This window comes from Phascolarctos cinereus, unplaced genomic scaffold, assembly GCF_003287225.1.
Source record: "Phascolarctos cinereus isolate Bilbo 61053 unplaced genomic scaffold, phaCin_HiC Scaffold_5;HRSCAF=322, whole genome shotgun sequence".
NCBI lineage: Eukaryota > Metazoa > Chordata > Mammalia > Diprotodontia > Phascolarctidae > Phascolarctos > Phascolarctos cinereus.
In genome coordinates, this window is record NW_027555958.1 from 286,671,471 (window position 1) to 286,693,524 (window position 22,054).

The 22,054-nt window shown below is 42.2% G+C and overlaps 1 protein-coding gene across 1 annotated transcript; it reads left to right on the forward strand.

Annotated features, from left to right (window-relative positions):
- The first annotated feature begins 29 nt into the window (after positions 1-29).
- On the forward strand, positions 30-20,591 carry KCTD2 (potassium channel tetramerization domain containing 2). Its single transcript, XM_021002499.2, is given in 7 exon segments — positions 30-334; positions 337-551; positions 6,796-6,904; positions 8,745-8,836; positions 10,520-10,615; positions 15,510-15,635; positions 17,185-20,591. Coding segments are annotated over 7 exon segments (837 nt in total). The 5' UTR covers positions 30-165; the 3' UTR covers positions 17,215-20,591.
- Positions 20,592-22,054: the final 1,463 nt, after the last annotated feature.

Below are 22,054 nucleotides of genomic sequence, written 5' to 3' on the forward strand. Positions count from 1 at the left end.
AATGGCGGGGGGAGGGGTTGTCCCAGAGGCCCCGCCCCCCGAGGGAGTGGGGGAGTTCCCGTCTCCGGCTCGGCTTGGGGCGCAGGCTGCGCGGCCCCCTCCTTCCCCTGTGGTTGGGCCGGTCTGGCTCTCCCCGCCGCGGAATGGGAATGGGCCGGCCCGGGGATGCGCGGGCAGGAAGGGTCCAAGATGGCTGAACTGCAAGTGGACTCGACGGGGGGAGGGGGCGGCCTCGGGGACTGCCGCGGCCCGGCCAGCGCCAGCCCCCGCAGCTCCTCCTCCTCTGCCGCCGCCGCCGCCGCCACGGCCTCCTCCCGCGGCCACGGCCGCCCAGCCGCGCCGCCACGGCCTCCGCGCTGTCGTCACTGCCGCAGCCGCCGTCGCAGCCGGGGCCGGGGCCGCCCGAGCGGGCGGGGGGCGCGGGGCGCTGGGTTCGGCTCAACGTGGGCGGCACGTACTTCGTGACCACCCGGCAGACGTTGGGCCGGGAGCCCAAGTCTTTCCTGTGCCGCCTCTGCTGCCAGGAGGACCCGGAGCTGGACTCCGACAAGGTGAGCCCCCACCGAGCCCCCGGCCCCTTCCTCCTCACGCTCTTCTCTCCGCTGCTCTCCGGGGCCCCCAGCCCCAGCACCCCAGGGTGCCCATCCCAAGCACCCCAGGATCATCCCCCCTGCTCTGCCTATCCTTCCCAGGCCCCTCCGCCGCACCCCGGGCTACGCCCCCAGCCTTTCCCTGCCCTGACACTCCCCTTACACCCCCTTCCGCGGTCAGCCTCAGCCCCTTTCGTTCCCCCTGTTCCTCCACTGCACCCCAAGGGAGTGAGCCGCTCCCCCTCCCCAGCTCTTCCCACTCCAGCACCCAAGGATCCTTCCCCAGCCCTTTCCTTCCCCCTCCCCTTTGCTACTACCCCCAAGTCCCTTCCTTCATGTGCGAAGCACTATTCCCTCTCCTGTCAGTCTGTCGGTCAGTAAGCAATTATTAAGCGACTACTACTGTGAGCTAAACGTTGGGTGTACAAAGAAAGACACACACATTAAAAAAAAAAAACCAACCCCAGCCCCTGCCTCAAGGAGCTCACAATCTACTGAGGGAGACAACATGTAAACAACTGTGTACAAATAAGCTATATATAGATTGAAGATAAAGTGGAAATCAACAGCGAAGGCACCAGGATTATAAGAAAGGTTGGGGAAGGCTTCTTATAGAACGTGACATTTTAGCTGGGACTTGATAGACACCAGTAGGAAGAACATTCTGGGCATGGGAGACAGCCAGAGAAAATGCCTGGAGTTGTGAGTATCTTGTTTATGGAACAGTCGGGATGCCAGTGTCCCTGGATCAAAGGCTATATGGGGGGAAGTGAGGTGTGAGAAGACTGGAAAGGAAGGAGGGGGTAGATCAGAAAGGGCTTTGAATGCCAAACAACATCTTGTATTTGATCTTAGAGGCAATAGGAAGGTGCTGGAGTTGGTGGAGTAGAGAGATGACATGGTCAGACCTGAGCTTTAGTGGCAGGGTGGAGGATGAATTGGAGTGGAGAGACTTGGGGCCATCCGACCCACCAGCAGACATTTTCAGTAGTCCAAGTGTGAGGTGATAAGGGTCTGCACTTGGGTGGTGGCAGTATCCGAGGAGAGAAGAAGACATTTAGGCCAGAAATGTTGCAGAGATGAAATTGACGGGCCTTAGCAGATAGAAGATAAAAGAGAAATCAAGGATAACAACTACATTGCTAGTCTGGTCAGTAATAGTGAAGTTTGGAAGCAGGGAGTGGTTTTGGAGGAAAGCTGAGGTCCTTCTCTGTGCCTCAAGCTGTTTTCTCTGCCCCTTCTCTTCTTCTCTTTCCTCCAGGTTCCCTCCTCAGTCCCTTCTCTTCCCTGAGTCCCTGGCTCTCTTTCCCAGCCTCTTCCCTCCCCCTCAAAGGTAGTACCTACAACAGGAATGTACACATGCATCTACCCCAGGATCCTGCTGCACCAGACACTCCCCATCTCATATCAGAACAGGTATATTTGGTTCACTTCCAGGTACCCTTTTCTGGATGGGGAATCAAAACCTGGGTTAGAAATCTTGGCCTGCTACTTGCTGCCTGTGTTGCTTTGAGGAAAGGCAGATCGTCTCTGGGTCACGATGTTCTTATTAGTAAAATGAGGGAGGTTAGATAAGTAAATGATTGCTAAAGGCCTTGCAAGTTTAAATCCTGAGTCCCCATACTCTAGGACAACCCCTGCTTGTAATCTACTCTACTTCTTTGATATATAAAGAGTATATAGCCTACTTCCTTTTAAAAAAGCTCATACTAAATTGTTTCTTCCTCTCATTCCTTTCAGGAAACTTTTCTCCTCAGTGCACTGCTGCCACTCCATCCCTCAGCACTTGGAGACTAGTTCTTTTTTCGTTCTTTCCTGGATCCTCTTCTCTCAAGTGGAGTTTACTTCTCTCCATCCCCTATAAATCCTGTGCCATTCTTGCCCTCCTCTAATCGATCTCCCTTTTTACTATTTCCATCCTAGCTGCCTACAAACCTGCCCTGTCTTCTACTACCTCTTTCTATGTTAAACTCCTTTAAAAAGCTGACTATGCTCCTCATCTAAACTTCTCTCATCTTGTAAAACTGCTGCAAGATGACATCTGAGCTCATCATTCAGCTGCTCCCGCCAAAGTTATATCTCTTTCTTAACTATCAAACCCGGTGGCTTTTTCAGCCCTCAAGCTTGAACTCCGCAACGTTTGACAGTGTTGACCACTTTCTCCCCCCAGGTCGTCCTCTCTTTGGGGTTTGTTCTGTCCTCTTTGTTCTTCTCCAACTTAACTAGCTGTGTCTCAGTCTCCTTTGCTGCATCTTCCTGTGTGTCATACCCACGAAGTGTTTCAAAACTCTGTCCGAGGCCATCTTTTCTTTTTTTTTCTTTCTCACATAGTGATCTCATTAGTCCTATGAGTTCAGTTGTCTCCGTGCAGAGAGTTCCCAGATATATATGCATATGTGTATGTGCGTATGTATGTATGTATGTGTGTGTGTATAAATACACACAGACAAACATATCTTCAGTCTCATATCACCAACTTGCCTGTTGAACATTGCACACTGGATGTCTCATAGGCATCTTAAACTCAGTGTGTCCAAAACAGAAATTCCCTATTTCACTTCTTACTCGGACTGTTGGCAGTAACTTTGAATCAGTCTTCCTTTCTCAAGGTTCTCTCCACACATAGAGTCAGAAGATCATAGGATCTTAGATTTAGAGCTGAGAGGGGACTTGAAGGCCCTCAAGTCCAATGCCTTCATTTTACAGAGGAGGAAACTGAGTCAAAAGGTTAAGTGACTTGCCCAAGGTCACCCTAGCTGGCAAGTGTCAGAGGCATAGTTTGAATTCAGATCTTTTCTGACTTCAAGTCCAACACTCTACCCATTGTACCTCTTCTAGCTGCCTCTTCTCCAGTCCATCTTCTATACAGCTGTTAAATTAATCTCCCTAAAGTATAGGTCTTACCATGTTACTGTCTTCCTCAGTACGTTGCGATGTCTTACTACTTCCTCTAGGATCAATATAAATTTCTTTGTTTTACATTTAAAGCTCTGTACCTCCTAGCCCCTTCGTGTATTTCTAGTCTTCATTACTCCTCTCCATGAACTTTTCAGTCTAGCCATATTGGCATACTTACTGTTCTTTATACATGACGGATCATTTGTCTCTGAACCTTAGCACTGGCTGTCTCCCATGCCTGGAATGCTCTCTCCCCCGACCCGTTTCTCTGCCTTTTAAAATACCTTGTTTCCTTCAAAACTCTGCTCAAGCAATACCTTCATGAAGCCATAAAGCTTTTCTACATCTCCCTGGTAGCTAGTGTCGTGCAGGATTGACTTTCCTCCCTCTCCTGCCAGTTTACGTTGAATTTATTTTGCATGAGTTCTCTCCCTTGAAAGGATGTGAGCTCCTTGAGGACAAACTGTCTAATTTTTGTCTTTGTATCTCTAGTGCCAGACACATAATAGTTGTTTAATATATGTTAATTTTTTTTTTAAGAAAATTCCAGCACACTTTATTTAGTGATGAAGAGGATGGGTAGAAAATAGTTCTTCTCTTTGCTGCTAGATAGTATACAAAGTCAGAGAGGAATTGCAGAATGCTACAGTTTCAAAGACACAGAATTTATATCATGCAGCCTGTGTAGGACCTATGTACAAAGAACTCCCACTTTTTAGAATCGAAAGGAAGTTTTGGATAAAGCACAGTGGAGTCAGTGACTCATTTATAAAACAGAATCAAGTTCTCAAGTTTTTCTCTCTAGCTACATTTCACAACCCTCATTTGTTTAATTCTTCAGAAAATTGAGATCAGGGTACAATAGCCCTTCCATGCACACATTTCAGGCATGTTAAGCATAATCTAGATGAGAGCTACTCCTTGGGTAAATTAAACTCATAAAACTTTTCACATTCTCTTAACATTATTAATTTTCTGTTTAGGGTTTAGAGATGTACTTATCATCAAAACTATGTGAAAAACCGCTATCTTTGTTGTGTACACAGGGTTAAAAATTCAATCAAAGCAAGTGTCATTTCTCTATGTTGTTCTTAGCTACTAGTTTTTAAAAGCCTGAAGAACTAATATATGTTAATATTAATAATGCTCCTCAGTTGATTGGTTGTCCCCCTCCCTTTTGCTCACCTTAGGCCTGAAATTGGAAAAACTTAACAAACAAGACTTCAGATGGTGCTTCTCCTGGAATCTTAGATCTAATCATGGTATGAGGCAGTGCGATCTGTGTCTGTATCAGAATCACAAACGTACAGCTAGATGGGGCCTGAAAGAAATCTAATTTAATCCCTTCATTTTACGAAAGAGTAGGGGGCAGCTAGGTGACGCAGCAGATAGAGCACTGGCCCTGAAGTCAGAAGGACCTGAGTTCAAATTCGGCCTCAGACCAGACACTTGACACTTACTAGCTGTGTGACCCTGGGCAAGTCACTTAACCCCAATTGCCTAAAAAAAAATAAAAATAAACATTTTACAGAAGAAGAAATTGAGACTGAGTGAGTTGAAGTGAATGTTCAAGGTTACACAGCAAGGTGGTAGTAAAGTTAAAATTAGTACCTGCGTCTTATGAGTCCCAATAAAATAATTTTCACTACATCTAAATGTAGATGTCCTTCCATACGAGCTAGGTTGGTGTGTTAAGACTGATAAAAGGAAAGATTATTAATGGAGGAATGCACCATCCTTCCCTAAGTTATGCAGCAGAAGTCTACATACTCACTTTGGGGCTTAGTGGCCAGGGGATATATAAGGAAGGGAAAGTGTGAGCAGGATTGGGATCTCTGGCTGGGAGGATCAAGTTCAGGCACTAAACTGGTTGGGGATGAAAGGGAAACCATATATATGAGCTTCCCTGACTCCAATTCACCTTCACCAACTGGGTGAAGGGATGAGTGTGAACCAAAGTGCTCCAAGGAATATTAATTTCATTGAAAGGAGGTCGTTTCCCAGCTGATTGTAAAGTGGAAATAGGATAAGGATGTGGAGTCACAAAATACTGATACTCATCTCTGTAATTCTGATATGAACTGTAGTTTCTTCTGTTGTTTCATTTCCTTATTTGAGAGCCGTCTTTCCAGCTAGATTACAAGTGTAACAGACTGCTATGTTCTAACTCCTTGGTGTACCCTCTGACACCTAGCGTGATACCTTGCTGGAATTAGGCACTCAGTGAATCGTTGCTTTGATTTTATTTTCCTATGTGAATGATAACACCTAATACATCTCAAATGAACTAATGCCTATTCTATTTTTAAGATATTTGGAGAAGATTCAAAAACATTTCTTTGTTAAAGAGTTCTTTTTATCCAACCCAAATTTCCCTCATTGCAATATAAGCCAATTTTTTGTTCTTTTTTACATGAAGTAGAGTAGGCTTGCAATGTCATTGAGCCAAAGCCTTTATTCTCCCAACCTTCCTCAGGGCACATGGCTGGATTGTATAAGATTCGTATTGGCATGCAAACATCTACTAGTATTGGACTTAAGCTTCAAAGATCTTCAAAAGCCAGTCGCAGGTTTTCTTAGAATCAAGAAATCGACTCAGAAACATTGGAAAAATTTAAAGGTGTCCATCCAGAGACGGACCTTATGGTATAAGACTTTCTTCTTATGCTTTCTCCTAACACATCTTTTAGAAGAATCTTATTAGTCAGACTTTTTTACCCAGCGTGTAAGCATATAAGTGATATATGTGTGATTTCGAACTTTTATCACATTCTAATTGAAAAGCTAGCACACTATAGGATGTGCGTACACTAAAACATACCCTTATTTTCAAATACCATAGTCCCTAACAAACAATCTATCCTTGGCAAACCTTAGTAATTGCCAAAGACTTAGGAGTTAAGAGATCTGTTATCTAGTCCTGGTTATGTTATGTGATTTTTTTAGTATCCTCACTACTATGGACGTCAATTTTTCCTTATTAAATAAGATGATGCCATCCAGCTTTAGCATTTAATGACCTGGAATCTTACTGGAAATTTTCTAACTAGTAAGATGGATAGGCTTTGTGTATTGACAGGAAGTTGAAGTGTTGTCTTAGCTCACTTTAAAAGCTCTTCTTGGGGGCAGTTAGGTGGCACAGTGGATAGAGCACTGGCCCTGGATTCAGGAGGACCTGAGTTTAAATCCGGCCTCAGACACGTAATACTTCCTAGCTGTGTGACCCAGGGCAAGTCACTTAACCCCATTGCCTAACTAAAAAAAAAAAAGCTCTTTTTGAAATACAATTCTTATATTTGACTGACAGGATGAGACAGGAGCCTATCTGATTGACAGAGATCCAACATACTTTGGTCCTATCCTAAACTACCTCCGACACGGGAAGCTCATCATTAATAAGGAATTGGCAGAAGAAGGTAAGAAACCACTGCTAGAAAGGTAAGAACAGGTGTTTTTCAGCGTGAGCATCATTATAATAGCTAATGTTTACATGGCACTTTCGGTTTGCAAAGTGCTTAATTTTTTATATTATCTCACTTGATCGTCTTTAAATACCCTATGAGTTATAGGTTGACTCAACCTCTCTAGTTCGCACTAATACATTTTGATTGAGATGTTCACTAAGTTTATGAAAGCGAGCAGGAAGTTGCTATTCATCAGGTCTTATTTCAAGGATTACTTCTGTGTTCAATCTTTCTCTTTAGTGGGAAAGAAAATACCTAATTCATGTTTGTATACGGGTTCAAAAGGTTTCTCTCCATTACAGTGATTTTTATTAGGCCTTTCTAAGTGTGATCATGTCCAAGAAAGAATTCATTTGATGGCAGTAAGCATGAAAACTCACACTAAGTGATATTTTCAATTTTTATTTTAATTTGTCACTAAGTGTGTATTTTTTTTAAAAAATCCTGGACTAATTTCTTTAAGATTCTGTCTCCTATGAGAACCCTACAAAGTTTCATGACCAATGTATTTTATTCTGAAAGTTCATTCCTTGTTGTTCTGTAGTTTTAATTGTTAGAGAAGACAAGATTCTGTAGCTAATCACTTTTCTAAAACAATTGGCTCTCTTTCACTGAGAACATCTTGTAGAAGATTAGACACTGCCTTTCAGTCCCACAGAGTCCAGATTTTGGGGCAGTGTTATGGGACAGGATTCTGAAAAATGTAGCATAATAGATAGTCTTGACCTACAGTGCTGTGCTGATTGATTCTAAGTTGTTCAGGCTCATGCTAAATATAAATGTATTTTTCTCAAACTGTTTTGATCTGCAAAAATGGAGAGGCTTTCTGTTGGTTGGGTTTTCTTAATTTATCAAGTACAAATCACTATGGTACATTAAGTCTAAATAGGTGAAAGATCTCTTTTTTCCCTTTTGGACAGTATCACAGAATTAAAAATGATCTCTTTCTCCATCTGCTCCTGGCAGTACCAGGAAGTGTTTAGGATGAGAGTAAATAATAATAGCTAACACATAGCACTTTTAAAGTTTGCAAAATGTTTTATAAATATCTCATTTTGTCTTCAAAACAGCCCTGGGGTGTAAGTGATATTATTATCTCCATTTTATAGATGAGGAAACTGAATCAAACCAATTAAATGATTTGCCCAGGGTCACACAACTAGTAAGTGTCTGAGTCTGGATTTGAACTCAGATCTTCCTGACTCCGGGTCCAGTTCTCTTACTACTGGGCTACCTAGTTGCTTCTAGAAATCATGGGAACTTGACTATATCTCCCACCTTGAAAGCAAGACACTACTTATTGATGGACCATAACTCCAGAACTGTAAGCTCTAGACCTCAGAGGCCATCTAGTCCAGTCCCCTCATTTTACAAATCTGGAGACTGATATGACTGTCTACAGTGGCCCAGTGTTTGGGTCATTTACTTCCTTTTTTTTTTTTTTTTGGCAAAGCAATCAGAGTTAAGTGACTTGTCCAGGGTCACACAGCTAGTAAATGTCAAGTGTCTGAGGCCCGGTTTGAACTCAGGACCTCTTGACCCCAGGGCTGGTGCTCTATCCACTGTGCCACCTAGCTGCCCTTGGGTCATTTACTTCTGTTTCCGCGTAAGAAAGAAATTCCAAAGAAGAAAACTCAAAAAAAAACAAAAAAAAGAAGGTAACTCAAGCACAAATGTGATATGATACGTCTCCAGTTAGTAGGGAAGAAAGATTAGAATCTTAGAAAAACAAACAAAAGTTCATGAGCAAAGTTGAGTGAACAGAGCATTTTGTTTTGATTGCTTGTTTTAGGTGTCTTGGAAGAAGCGGAATTTTACAACATTGCATCTCTTGTGCGACTGGTTAAGGAAAGGATACGGGACAATGAGAACATAACCTCACAAGTAATTTGTTTTAAACTTTTATGTGGAAAATGGCCCAAAGGACCATCTTAGCCATTTCTTAGTGTGGAATAAAAAGAGTGATGTGCTGCTTAGAGAGAAAACAGCTCAGCTTATAGTCAGTTAGTCTTTGTGGAAGCATATTCCTAAGTCTTAGAGACACTTCAGGCATAGCCAAACACACACAATTCTGAAACTAGCTACTCAAAGTGAGGAAGTTAAGGGGAAAAAATCAGCATAGGAAAAGAAAGCCATCCAGAAAAACACTCACCTGAAGGAAAGAGGGATAATCACAATTAGTAAGGTTGTAGTACAGACCTTTAGGATCTTTAATTTCAAAACCTGTTCCTACTGATGGAGAAACTCCTTAGGAAGGATGGGTGTGTGTGTGTGTGTGTGTGTGTGTGTGTAGGTCGAGTATTTCCCAAATGGCACCTTCATAGCTGCTGCCATAGCCTTTAAAATTTTTTTTTTCTTGTGTGTTATTTCAGTCATCCTGTAAATTGTTCTCCTGGTTCTGTGTGTTGTATATGTATCTTTCTGGTTATCTCTTAATTTGCCACATTCTCTTATGGTGCAGTAATATTTCACTGATCACATACCACAATTTGGTTAAAGGTTGTTTCTCCAGTTGTTCAGTACTCACTTTGTTTCCAAATCAAGCAAAATAATTATTTTCTTTCAAACATTGGCCTTTAATACATTTAATTATATTCTCTTTATTGCCTGAGATCAGGGTATAAGACAGAAGGAGAAGGGGACGGCAGAGGATGAGATGGATAGAAAGTGTCATGGAAACACCAAACATGAGCTTGGCTGGATTTTGGGATAGAGGAGGATAGAAGGGCCTGCATGCTATGAGCCACGTGGGCACAGAGTTGGACGTGACTAAACCACAACAATAAATATGCAAATACTTTGACCCCATACTGATTTGTCTTGGGGCAGAGCTTCCACATGTGATTAAAATGGACCTTTTCCTTCTCAATGCCTCCAGCAATCTGCTGTGTTGGAGGGATTTATATGGGAAAGTCTTGCTGTTGTTTTTTCTTGCCAGGCAACTTAAAGGCTGGCTCCTTTCTAGTCAAAGATGAATCAGACAGGGAACCCATATACCAGATGTTTTCTTGTTAAGTGGCAATCCTTTACTATTTGTGAGATGTAAATATGTAGGTGTAAATGTGATATGTAAAATATCAAGATTTTCTTAAACTGAGAAATATTTTGGTGACAATATTTCAATATAGTTGATTTCCTTTGTAATCCTTTGTATTTTATTTTATGTGTGTGAAAATATTCTGAGAAAGCTTTACCAGACCCCTGCCGTAGGAGTCCATGGCATTCAGAAAAAAGCTGAGAACCCCTGCAATCTCTTAGATGCCCCATCCCTTCCAGTAATGCTTTCTCACACTCCAAAAGAGCTCTCAGAAGCTTAGCTCAGGACTCTGTTGTTGCAGTCAAGTTCTTTGGAGGTTTTCCAACCACAGTAGCTTAACATTTCCCCATTAGCTCATTCTGAGAAGCATCATATCTTTTCTGATGAGATCAGGGAAGTGAATTGTTTCTCCACATTTTAAAAGGTTTTTTAGATGTGGAGTTAGTATATATCTCTCTAAGAGAGATAAATATGGTGACCTTTTTGAGTCCCTAATGTGCCACTCAAAAATCAGTTTTTATTTATTATAGGGGCCTGTGAAGCATGTATACAGAGTTCTGCAGTGCCAAGAGGAAGAACTTACACAGATGGTTTCTACTATGTCTGATGGTTGGAAATTTGAACAGGTAATTGTTCAGAATCTTAAATTCTATATGATGTGTCTGTCTAGATGCTCAAACCTCTTCCTATACTTTCTCAGTTCTCCTTTTCACATCCTGGTGACATTATTAGGTCTAGGTGGTATCCCTTTGCACAAAAGGAGAAAGTGGAGTCCTGAGTCTTAGAAAGATTTGCCAAATCAGTCAGTGAGCACTTATTAAGTGCTTGTTATATGCCAAGCACTATGCTTAGTGCTAGAAAAATAGTAAAAACCAAACAGTCCTTGTCCTTAAGGACCTCATGGTCTAGTGATGGAGACAGATGAGTATGTATATATGACATAAATCAATACTAGAAAACCTTGGGCCGAAGGCACCAGCAGTTGGAGTGGGTGGGGCAGGGGAGGTAGGGTAGAGAGGTAGGAAAGGCTTCCTTTTAGCAGGTGGCCATTGAGCTGTTGGAGAAAACCCAGGACCCTAGAAGCAGAAATTTGGAAGGAAAGCACAGATAGTAGCCAGTACAAAAGTAGAGAGATGGGAGGTGAAGCTTTGTGTGTGAGGAATAGGAGATAGGCCTGTGTGGCTGGACCATAGAGGATATGAAGGGGAGTGATGTGAAAGAAGATTAGAAAGATAGGAAGAAACTGGGTTGTGAAGACCTTTAAATGCCAGACAGAGAAGTTTATATTTATTTGTAGAGGTGTAGAGAGTTGTGGTCAGACCAACAGTTAGGGAAATCACTTTAGCAGCTTTGTAGAAGGTGAAGCAGAGGGGCAAGAGGCTTAGTCTAGGCAAGAGGTAATGAGGACCTGAACTAGAGTGGTGGCTATGAGTAGAAAGAAAGGTGTGTACCCAAAGATGTTGTGGAGAAAGAAATTACAGTGTTTGGCATATGATTGGATGTGTGGAATGAGTGAGAATGAGGAGTTGGGGATGACATGTTAGATACAGTGGATTTAAGAATAAAACTTGGGGCAGGTAGGTGGCACAGTGGATAGAGCACTGGCCCTGGAGTCAGGAGGACCTGAGTTCAAATCCGGCCTCAGACACTTGACACTTAATAGCTGTGTGACCCTGGGCAAGTCACTTAACCCCATTGCCTAGCCAAAAAAAAAAAGAATAAAACTTGGACTTTCTAATTCCTCTCTTTGTTGAGTGAATGTGTTAAGAGGCCCTCTATAACTTTAAACCCTTGTTACTTTTTTCCTCTCAAAGTTTCGTCCTGTCCTCAGGGGAAAAAATAGAAAAACAAACTTTATTTACCAAACTATTCTCATATAGACAGTGGAATTGTCTTTCTTTCCAGTGATCCTGAGTACGAAACATATATAACTAGTGGTACAATATGAAAGGGTTTAAATTCATTGAGAAATAAATCTTGACCATCTCTTGTTCAGTTAATAACCAATCAATCCACAAGCATTTATCAAATGCCTTATTATGGGCCAGCCACTGATGCAGTGAGAATATAAAAACAAATGGGAAATTGTCCCTGCCTTCAAGTAGCTTATTAACATTCTGTGAGGAAAGACAGTATGTACAAAGATGTTTACAAATCGAACTTTTGCTGAGTAAGGGTTATGGGGCTCTTCGTGCATGATTTCCGTGGCTCTGTAGAGGCCATTCAAGTGCCAAAGCTTTGGAGTTTGTCCAGCCAGAAGCTTACTGTTTTTTTCCTTAAGGTGGCAGAATTGTCCAACTTTACCAGCCTCTCCCAGAACAAAAAACTAACTCAGAATGACATGAACAGAGTGAAAGAATTAATTTTTTGTGCATCATACTTGTTTTCAAGTACAGCTTATTAGACAGGACTGTTTAATTATCAAAATGTCCATTTTTCTTCCAAAACAAAATTTTCTTAGTTCAGCTAACTGTACCATTGGATTAAATTAATTCAGTGATCTTTCTGTTCACTTCCAGAATCATTACACTTAACTTTTCCTTCCATAATCAGTTCTGTTTTGGAACATGCCAACTTTGTTAATTTTTTGTAAAAAATTTGTTGAGCACCTATTATGTATAAGATGGTGCAAGGCACTGAGGGAAATACAAATATTCTTAAAATAAAGTCTTACTCTCAGGGAGCTTGTAATTAAATAATTGGACATGGTAGATTCTAGGAAAGGGTGCCAGATATATTCAGCAAGCATTTATTATTGCACCTGCTAGTTTGGCTAGAACAAAGAGTGTGTGAGGCGGCATAATGTGAAATGTTTAGAAAGATAGACTGAAGCCATATATAAAGGTCATTAAATGTCAAAGTTGAGGAGTTTATATTTAACCTAGAGGGAATAGGAAGCCATGAAATATTCTCAAGCAGGATAGTGATATGGTCAGACCTGTGTTTTAAGAATATTAAGTTAAGTTGATTAATGAAGGAAGAGATTGGAAAAGGGAAGCCAATTACATTATTGCAAAAGTCCAGGCAAGAGCTGATAACAGCCTGAACCAGTGCAGTAACTGTGTAGAGATAGATGCAGGAGATGTTGTAGAGTTTAAATTGTCAAAATTTAGCAACTGACTGATTGTGGGAGGTGATAGCAAGTGAAGAATCAAGGATGATTACAAGGTCATGAACCTCAATGCCTGGAAAAATGGTGCTCCAGAAAAAATGGAGAAGTGTGGAGGAAGGCCAGGTTTAGGGGTGAAGATAGTGAATCCCATTATGGTCATGCTGAATTTGAGATACTGTTGAGTACTAAGATGGAATTGTCCAGCAGGGAGTCAATGATACGGGACTGGAGCTCAGGAGATACACTAGGGCTGAATATGTGGATTTGGGATCCTCTGTGTAAAAATGATAAATGAACCTGTGACAGTCAAAGAAGAGAGAGAAGGAAGCAAAAGCTTCTACATGGATCTTTTTTCTTTAGTAAAGGATATAAAGAAAGAAGGAAAAATGCCTCTTCTAAACCCTCTGAAATCTGGTTTCTGACCTCATAATGCAACTAATAGTGCCCTCTGCAGAGTAACCAAATGTACTGGCCTTTTATCAGTCCTCATCCTTCTTGACATTTCTTCACTGTTTAATAGTACTGACCACCCACTCTTTGTGAAGACTCTCCTCTCAGGGTTTTTATAACACTGTCCTCTGTTAGTTCTCCTATCTGTCTGATCACTTCATATTGTTCTTCATTTAAATTACAACCACTAACCATAGGTGCTCCCCAAGACTCTGTCCTGAGCTGTCTTCTCTTTTGCTTTATTACTTATTTGTCCTTTTCACCAGTTCCCGTGGATTCAGGTATCCATGTCAGTCATTCCCAGATCTGTTGATCGAGGCCTAGTCTCTGTATCATCAACTACCTATTGAACTTTTCAAATTGGGTGTCCTGGAGGTGGGTCTCAAACTCAAAAGTGTACAATCTTTCACCTGGAACACCCTTCCCCTCCCCTCTTCCAAACACCCCTATTTCTGTTGGGGCACCACTGCTCTTCCCAGTGTCACCCGGGATCTCAACCTCTGAGGCCATCTTCAACTCCTCTCATTCTCTCCAGTGTCCATGCAGTCACTTGCCAAATCTTACTGCTCCTTTCTCCACAACACCTCTGCCCTTTCTCTCACAGTCACTACCCATCTCTTCTTACCTGGACTGTTACGAATAGCCTTCTAACTAGACTCCCCCCTCTCAATCAATACATTCCAATGGCTTCCTATCATTTCTAAGAACAAAAAGAAATTCCTCTTCACAACCTGGCCACTTCCTATCTTTTCAGTTTTTTAACATATTACTTCCCTCCACAAACTTTATGGTCCAGTTTTATTGACCTGCTTTCTGTTCTTCATACATGATGCTCATCTCCTTTTTCTTTGTCTTTCCCTCCTAGTCTCCTCCTTATAGAATCCCTGGCTTCCTTTGAGTGTTTGCTCCAGTGGCACCATCTTCCCAGACCTCCCAGCTGCTAATGCCTTCTCTAAGGCTGCCTTCCCTCTGTTCTCTGTATTTATCTTGTATTTATTGATTTATGTAAACCTTGTCTCCCTGTTAGAACTTAAGCTCCTTGAGGGCAGAGATTGTTTTTGCTTTTTTTTTTTTAACTCTCCCAGTGCTTACTAGCACAGTGCTTGGCATAGAGTAAGCACTTAAGGAAATACTTGTTTTAAAAAAAAAAAGAAAGAAAGAAATGCTTGTTGATTGATTGATGCTGAAACATTCTTCTAAAGAAAGAGATTACAAGTTAAATTCATTATTTTACACCGCGATGGAGAAGGCAAAATATCAGTGATTCCTTTAAGTGATTTCCTCATGTCAATCCCAGGAGGGAAGCCAGCCAGCACGTGCTGTGGAACAGAGGTCTCCTAACTCCCAGTCTAGTGTGTGTACCAATCAGCCATCCTTGTTTCCAGACTCAGCTTCTCCATACTGATTGTTTCCTGCCCAGAATAAGATATTGAATCTAGTTCATTCCAGAAGTTGGAAGCACTTTAGTCTCTGGGCAGAAGGTTTACTTGGTGCCTTAGAGATCTCATCAATGTGGTAACTATTTCTCTGGTAGAGTTCCCCTATCAGTTCTGCACATAGAAGTTTTGACGGAAGATGATATCTATTATCATTAACAATTTTTCACAAAAAACATTCTATTTCATTCCTCATTGTTTGATTTGGGATTGATAATGTGATTTTTAATTATTAGGATTGTATTTCTAGTGATTTTCGCCTCCATTTTGTATTTGTTGGCTTCATTCAAGACTGTTCTCTGATTAGTTACAGAGTTTCTGTTATCAACACAGGGACTTGGAACTTCAGGAGTTCTTTATCCTTTTAGAAGGAAAGCTATACTATATGTTCCTCAAGGAGGAATATTCTTGTTGAAAGTTTATGTTGGATTCTGCTGAGTAGGTACATCTATGAGGGTGTGTCAAAAGATAGAAAAACAAATCTTGACTCTGTATTCATTCTGCCCTTCCTTCTTTTCTCAGCTAATAAATATTGGATCTTCCTATAGCTATGGAAATGAGGATCAGACAGAATTCCTCTGTGTTGTCTCCAGGGAGCTAAATAACTCTACTAATGGTATTGTCATAGAGCCTAGTGAGAAGGCAAAGGTAAGAAATTTGGCTACTTCGGGGGAGGGAGATTGTTCCACCCTAAATCTGTCAAGGTCTTTAGTCTTAACTGGCATTTATCATTCCTCCCATCTCCTGCCAAGGTTGGCTTTGCATTGTTACCTGCATTGTGGTTCCTTGATTTTTTTAGACTAAACACTGGCCCTGCCTTTTTGCTTTCAAAACTGTTGGAGGAGTGGAGATTTGTAATTAGGAATTGTGAACTTGACAAATTGGAATGGGCTTTTGCAGTTTCTTGAAATAAGAGTTAATTAAAAACAAAACCTCTCTACTGTTTAAATCAGGGATGGGGAACCTGTAACCCAGAGGCCGAAGGCTCCCCACCTCTGGTTTAAATATTATAAACTGACAGTTCTGACATGTGCTCATTGAAAAGCATCATACTCCTTTTGAGTACCTTTACTCTTTTGAGTAGTTGTCATCACTCTTTCCTCCACAGGAAATGTCTTCATCTTTTTCACTCCTCCCCCCTCAATTTTTTCCCTTTATATGAATATATTTATTATACTTGTAATGGTCTGTATAGCATGCCTTGAAGTTCAGAAACTGTCTCAGGAGAATTAGGTCAATTAAGGCATGTCCTTAGGCCACATATAGACTTAGTGGAATCTTTATTATTTTGTGTAAACTGTGTTTTATTTATGTGGTTCCCTGGCTGCCCAGAGCAAAGAATAGAAAAGACTAGCCTTCCTCTTGGTCTAGGGGTCATTGCACATGCGGACATAAAACTGATATGGAGTTGGCACAAGGCCATGCCACCTAGGTTTAGGGTCTCCTTGGGTACTGACCAATCTCCATTATAGTAAGTGTTCAGAACTAGTTAATAATGTTCTCATGGACATTTCTTCATTTAATGACTCTAAAAAAGGATGGTCAACAAAGTGGAGTGGGCTGCCTTGATCCTAATCTTTGGCTTTAAAAATGCTGGATTTTCTGGTTAGATAAACCTGCTCTGTAATCCAGAGTTGAGCATCCTGAGGCCCAGAGGGTAGCTTTGTGGTTGATGAGACTTGAATATTTCTTTTTGTATCCTTTCTCTACTATCTTTATTAAATGATTGATTTCCTGTAGTCAGTATGCCATATGGTATCTTTCCATGAACCTTGAAAGACCTAGTATCTTAGACTGATAAAAATATATCTCTATCCTAAAAAATGTTCCAAATCCATGGCATGAGCCTTCATGAGAGCCACTCTCAAAATTAAGGTTCCTAAGGCTGTTATTGTTCTGTCGACATACAGATCTTAGACCTCACTTTGAACTGTTGATAAACAGCAGAATTTCAACCACAGCAGTTGGCAGGCTTGACCGTCACATTGTTAAAGAGCAGGTTACACTCTGCCAAGTGAGACCAAGGCTTCTGATGTACCCTCCCTCTATGTCCTAAATAGTTAAACTGCTCTTCAAAGGCTGTCTAATAAGTAGCCATACATCTCTCTCCTTACATCAATCAGCCTAGCAGTCTCCATTTTAATAATAAGCTGAAACCACAATTCAAACCTGAATCTCTCACCTCATCCTCTTTCAGATTCTTCAGGAACGAGGCTCTCGGATGTGAACTAAGAATCTGGCTCCACTGAAGTCCTGAAGACATCAATAGGTCAATCCAACAGAGCATCTCTCCAAAGTTCAGCCTTGCTCTTGCATGGTAACCATACTGAAGGCAAGGCAAAGCTGAACGTGGCTCACCAATGGAGAATCATTCTGGCCGAAACCAAAGGATTCCCCCCCTCACCGTAGGAAACTAAAAAAACAGATGAGACTCCTACCTAAAGAGTTCTTCTTCAGAAACCTGCCTTTGTTTTCTTAGCCAGGGCTATAAACAGATCTTCACAGTAGATGTGCCAGGTTCCTAGTTGGCTCCTTTACTAAGATCTGGGGAGAGGGGAGGACAAGGACATATATAGCCAACCTGTGCTCCATAGATGGCTGGATCAGGTGAAAAACAGGATTCCTACCTGGGCTTGCCACGTGTTCATTCCAAGGTTCACTAAGTTGGAAATTTGCAGTTACTCAACATCACTCTCCTTCCTCTCCCCCCCATTTCTTCAAACGGGTACAGCAGATGCAAAGAAATCTAGCACAGATTGACAACAGAAAAACTTTTATTTTTAAAGGAAAGTTGATTCTTGACACTGAAACACTTCATCTTTGCTTTATGTGTCAGTTTCCCAATTTTGGAATTGGGTTCTAAATAAATTTGAGGAAAGCCTTGTGTCTTTGTTGAACTCAGGCTCTGGGATTAAGAGATGCTTACGTCTCTTAAACTTATCTCACATCACTTAAATTTGCCATCTTCCCACAGGAGCTATGAATGGACCCATCTTTGAGTTAGAGGAAGACTGTGGCTCCTTTTCCCTTGTGTCCCGCAAGATCCCAAGCAATCTGGCCGGTCTGGTCGGGGTTACAAGTGCTTGCTAGCACTTAGTGCTGCCTTGTTCAGCTTTGCCTTGCTTGCCTCTGACAGCGAGGATGCTCCTAAGGCCCTGCTGTGTCCCCTGCACTTGCTGCAGAAGATATGAGGCAGACTTTTGTTCTGTACTCTATCTATCCAACAGGTGGGCTACTTAACCAGCAGACAAATGAGAGTTTCTATTTGAGTACTTCAGCTGCCTCTGCAGCCTCCCTCCACCCCCTGTTGGTCCTGTCTCCCTCTGCTGGCCTGTGAACTCCTGGCAGTAGCTGGCACAGAACTTGGGGGGAGGGGGGGAAGTTGCCAAAATTGTTGTGATGTTGCCATGTATTGTTGCAAAGTATTGTTGACTTCTGTGACCCTCTTTTTGAGAATGCCTTGAATGAAAGTGCAGTGTTTGTATATGCCTCTCTTGGATTTCTGATTTTAGCCAATAGGACTCACGGATGCTTCAGTGATTCTGTACCATACTAGTGTACGTACTTACTTGGATGGTAGTTTTGAGGTCTTGCCCTTCTCCTATGCCTCCCTTCAACACCTGTCACCTTTCTCCCTACAGTGTCATGTCTAATCCAAAACTACTTGTTTGGCGTCCTCTATTAGGCAGTGAACAAAGGAACTGCATCTAGGATGTTTCTGGCATTTCCAGTTACTGTGTTTGAGTCTATAAGGGGCCAAATATTCCTTCCTTTATCCCTGATAACGTACAATGTTGTGGTGTTTTACTAAAGATATACACACAGTTTCCCTAGGAAGCATAAACTGGTATTAGGGTTCTGGCTGAGTTGAGGGGTTTTGGGGGGAGCACTTTCAGACCTCTGTGCTACTCAGCTATCATGTTCACTAGATAGAAGTTCTTTCTGTGGGATCAGGGCAAGTCTGGACTGACAGTGTTTTGAAACTGTCTACTGCCAATTGCCTTTTGAACTTGTGATGGACCAGTGCTTAGATGGACTGACCCTTTGTCAGATTACCTGGTCTGGTTCTCCCTTGTGTCCCTCTTCCTTTTGTATGATCTGGTAACTTGTATACCTTGACTGAGCCTCAGTAATACTTGGGTGTGTGTGTAGTTGTATGCATATAAAACCAGTGTTGGTAATGTAAAACTTCAGCCCTTATCCAGTACTTTTTCACAGCAAAGAAACATCATCTAAATCAGAAGACACATAAGAATGCTGAGAACAGCCCCACAAGACTTATCAAGACGTTAACATCAACGCCATCGTCTCTTTCAGAGAAGAAGTTCTTAGTCAAGAAAAGAACCACAGTGTGAAGGTAATAGGAAGGGCTGCTGTGTTGAGGGAGATTTGGGTGGGTGTGAAAAAGGTACTACTCAGCTGTTCACCACAGGCGGCAGGCATGTCACCAGAGGAAAGAGGCTTCATCTAGGGTCTTCCGCCTAAATTCTTTGTCTTTTTGTTTGAGGCTTCAAACCTCCTGTTTGCCTCTTATGGAATCAGACCATTTGAGGCATGCCTGAGAACCAGCGTCCTGTGATAAAGACGATGGTTGTGGGGTTAATCCCTAACCCAGGACCCAAGCCTAGGTACCTAGAACACAAAATACAGGTTTCAGATGGAAAGAAGATTGACTAGGAGATTGTCTGAGCTGGCACCTATTAGGTAAATAAACTAAAATTTGGTTTAATAGCCTGTCAAATTCCTTTAGAATAGCCTGTGTTTCCTTTTTAAGATTATCAGGAAATATCAGGCATCTACCACGTGGCTAGTGCTACCAGGTGCTTGAGAAATAAACAAGTAATGTGGGATGAGGTCCCTGCCTTCAAGCTTCTTACAGGCTAATTGGTATTTAGCAGGTTTCCTCCATTGTGGCCCAATATCATTAAAAACTAAGTTTCCGACAGTTTTAGAAATTAGTCCAGTACTCTTCCAGATTCTAGAATTAATGCAACAGATGATTCAATTGATTTGGTTTCTACAGTTCAAGCTACAGTGAAAATTTTTCTTATAGAGGCCCTTTATGAACGAAGTTAATGTACTAGACAAAAGCCTTATCCCTGGAGATGGACCTATCAACTTGGTCCACTTTCTCAAGTTATCCAGTCTTGTCAGCTGTATTCAGCACAGCAGTGTTGAGAGGTGCACCCTGTCTGCCTTTTTATTCCCCTCTTAGCAACCAAGTGCTAATGAGATTGTCGGGTCAGTGCAATGAAAGGGCTGGCATCTCCATAAGGAGGTTTCCTGAGGCCTAATCTGTTTTCATGGCAGTGAAATGGGGAGGCATGGAAAGGCCCAACCTCCTCTAAAGTGTCTTTGTTTCCGCACATTTGTAACTGATCTCAGGGGTGACATTGAGGTGCTGGGGGGGAGGGGCCAGAGATATCAGGAGAGAAAGGGGCAGTATCCCAGCAGGGAGAGGACTGCCATGCCCTCCAGTGTCACCTGCAGTCCAGACGTGTGACACTGTGTCTGGCACTTGTTGGTGCCCTTTGCTACTGTTAGTGTTTGAATAATATTTGAAATGCTGTGATTTTTTTTGTCAATAAAGACAGTTAAAACAAATTTATGAATCTTGCAGCTATTGTGTAAGTGTGCTTTTTAATCCCTTCAAAGTTACTGCTATCTCATCAAAGCCATTGGTTCCCAGCAGATTGCTGGATAATAAATTTCTTGGCACCATTCTCTGTCTGGTCTCCGTTTGGTATAGGTGATGATGTCATGTGGACTGAGCTGGAAAATAATAACTGAAAACTTGAAAGCTGCCACCTCAGCCATCCCTAAGAGGGTGGTGAGAAAGAGTTGCAACCCAGAAGGCAACAAACTACATAAGAGGGCCTGAGCAGCTGGCCAGGTGTTGTGCTCTCTGAAGCAAAGAAAGCAGATGGGGCAAATCCCCCAAGCCACACTCACCTGGCACCTACTCGGTGTGTGGGAGAGAGAAGCAGGAGGCCCTCATTTCACAAATGAAGAAATATTGAATCCTCATCCTTCTTGACCTCTTCAGTCTTTGACACGATCGCCCTTTCACCTTAAATATTCTCTCTAGGTTTTCTTGGCACTTCTCTCCTGGTTCTGTCCCTCGGTCTCATCTGCTGGATTTTTGTCCAGGTTACACCCACGAGGCGTGGGTGTCCCCCAAAGGCCTGTCCAGAACTACTCTCATTTCCCTCTATACTCATCATAATCTCCTCAGACCTCCCTGGGCTTGTTTTCTCCTGATTGGTCTTTCTCCCTCTCTTCCCTATCCCAACACTTCTCCACTTTGCTGCCAAAATGATTTCCCTAAAATTCAGTTTGACCGTGTCATTCACCCAGCCAGACTCCATGGGTTTCCCTGTTAGCTCCAGGATCCTCCGGCTTTTAAAATTCTCTAGGGATTCTACATTGACTGGTACTTACACATGATATTCCTTGCCCAGATACTCTCCTTCCTCTTTTCCAACTCCTGTCTTCCATGGCTTCCTTCAACACTCAGTTCAGGGGCAGCTAGATGGCCCAGTGGAGAGAGTCTGGGCCTGGAGTCAGGAGGACCTGAGTTCAAATACGACCTCAGACACTTGACATTCACTAGCTGTGTGATCCTGGGCAAGTCACTTGACCCCATTGCCTAGGGGGGTGAAAAAAGACTCAGTTCAATTCCTACCTGCTGGAAGCCTTTTCCTTGAAACCTCCTCCATCCCCAGTGTCCTCATCTTGAGATTACCTTTTATGTAAACTATCGTGTATTACCTTGTTCTTCACATATTGTTTCTTTCATTCAAATGTGAACTTCTAGAGTCCAGGGACCCTTGTTTTTACCATTCTTTGTATTATCAGCTCTTAGCAATGTGCTTGATTGGAATAAGTGCTTAATATGCCTGCTGACCAAGGGAGCCAGGTTATGGAAGCAATGTGCGTATCTATACACCACAAATTATAATTGCTATCTATACTCATAAGGGGGTAGTCATTGAGAATATCCTGACATTTGGTGTGAAAATTATTTTGAGATAAGGTATATGAACTTAGAATCACTTGTGGACAGT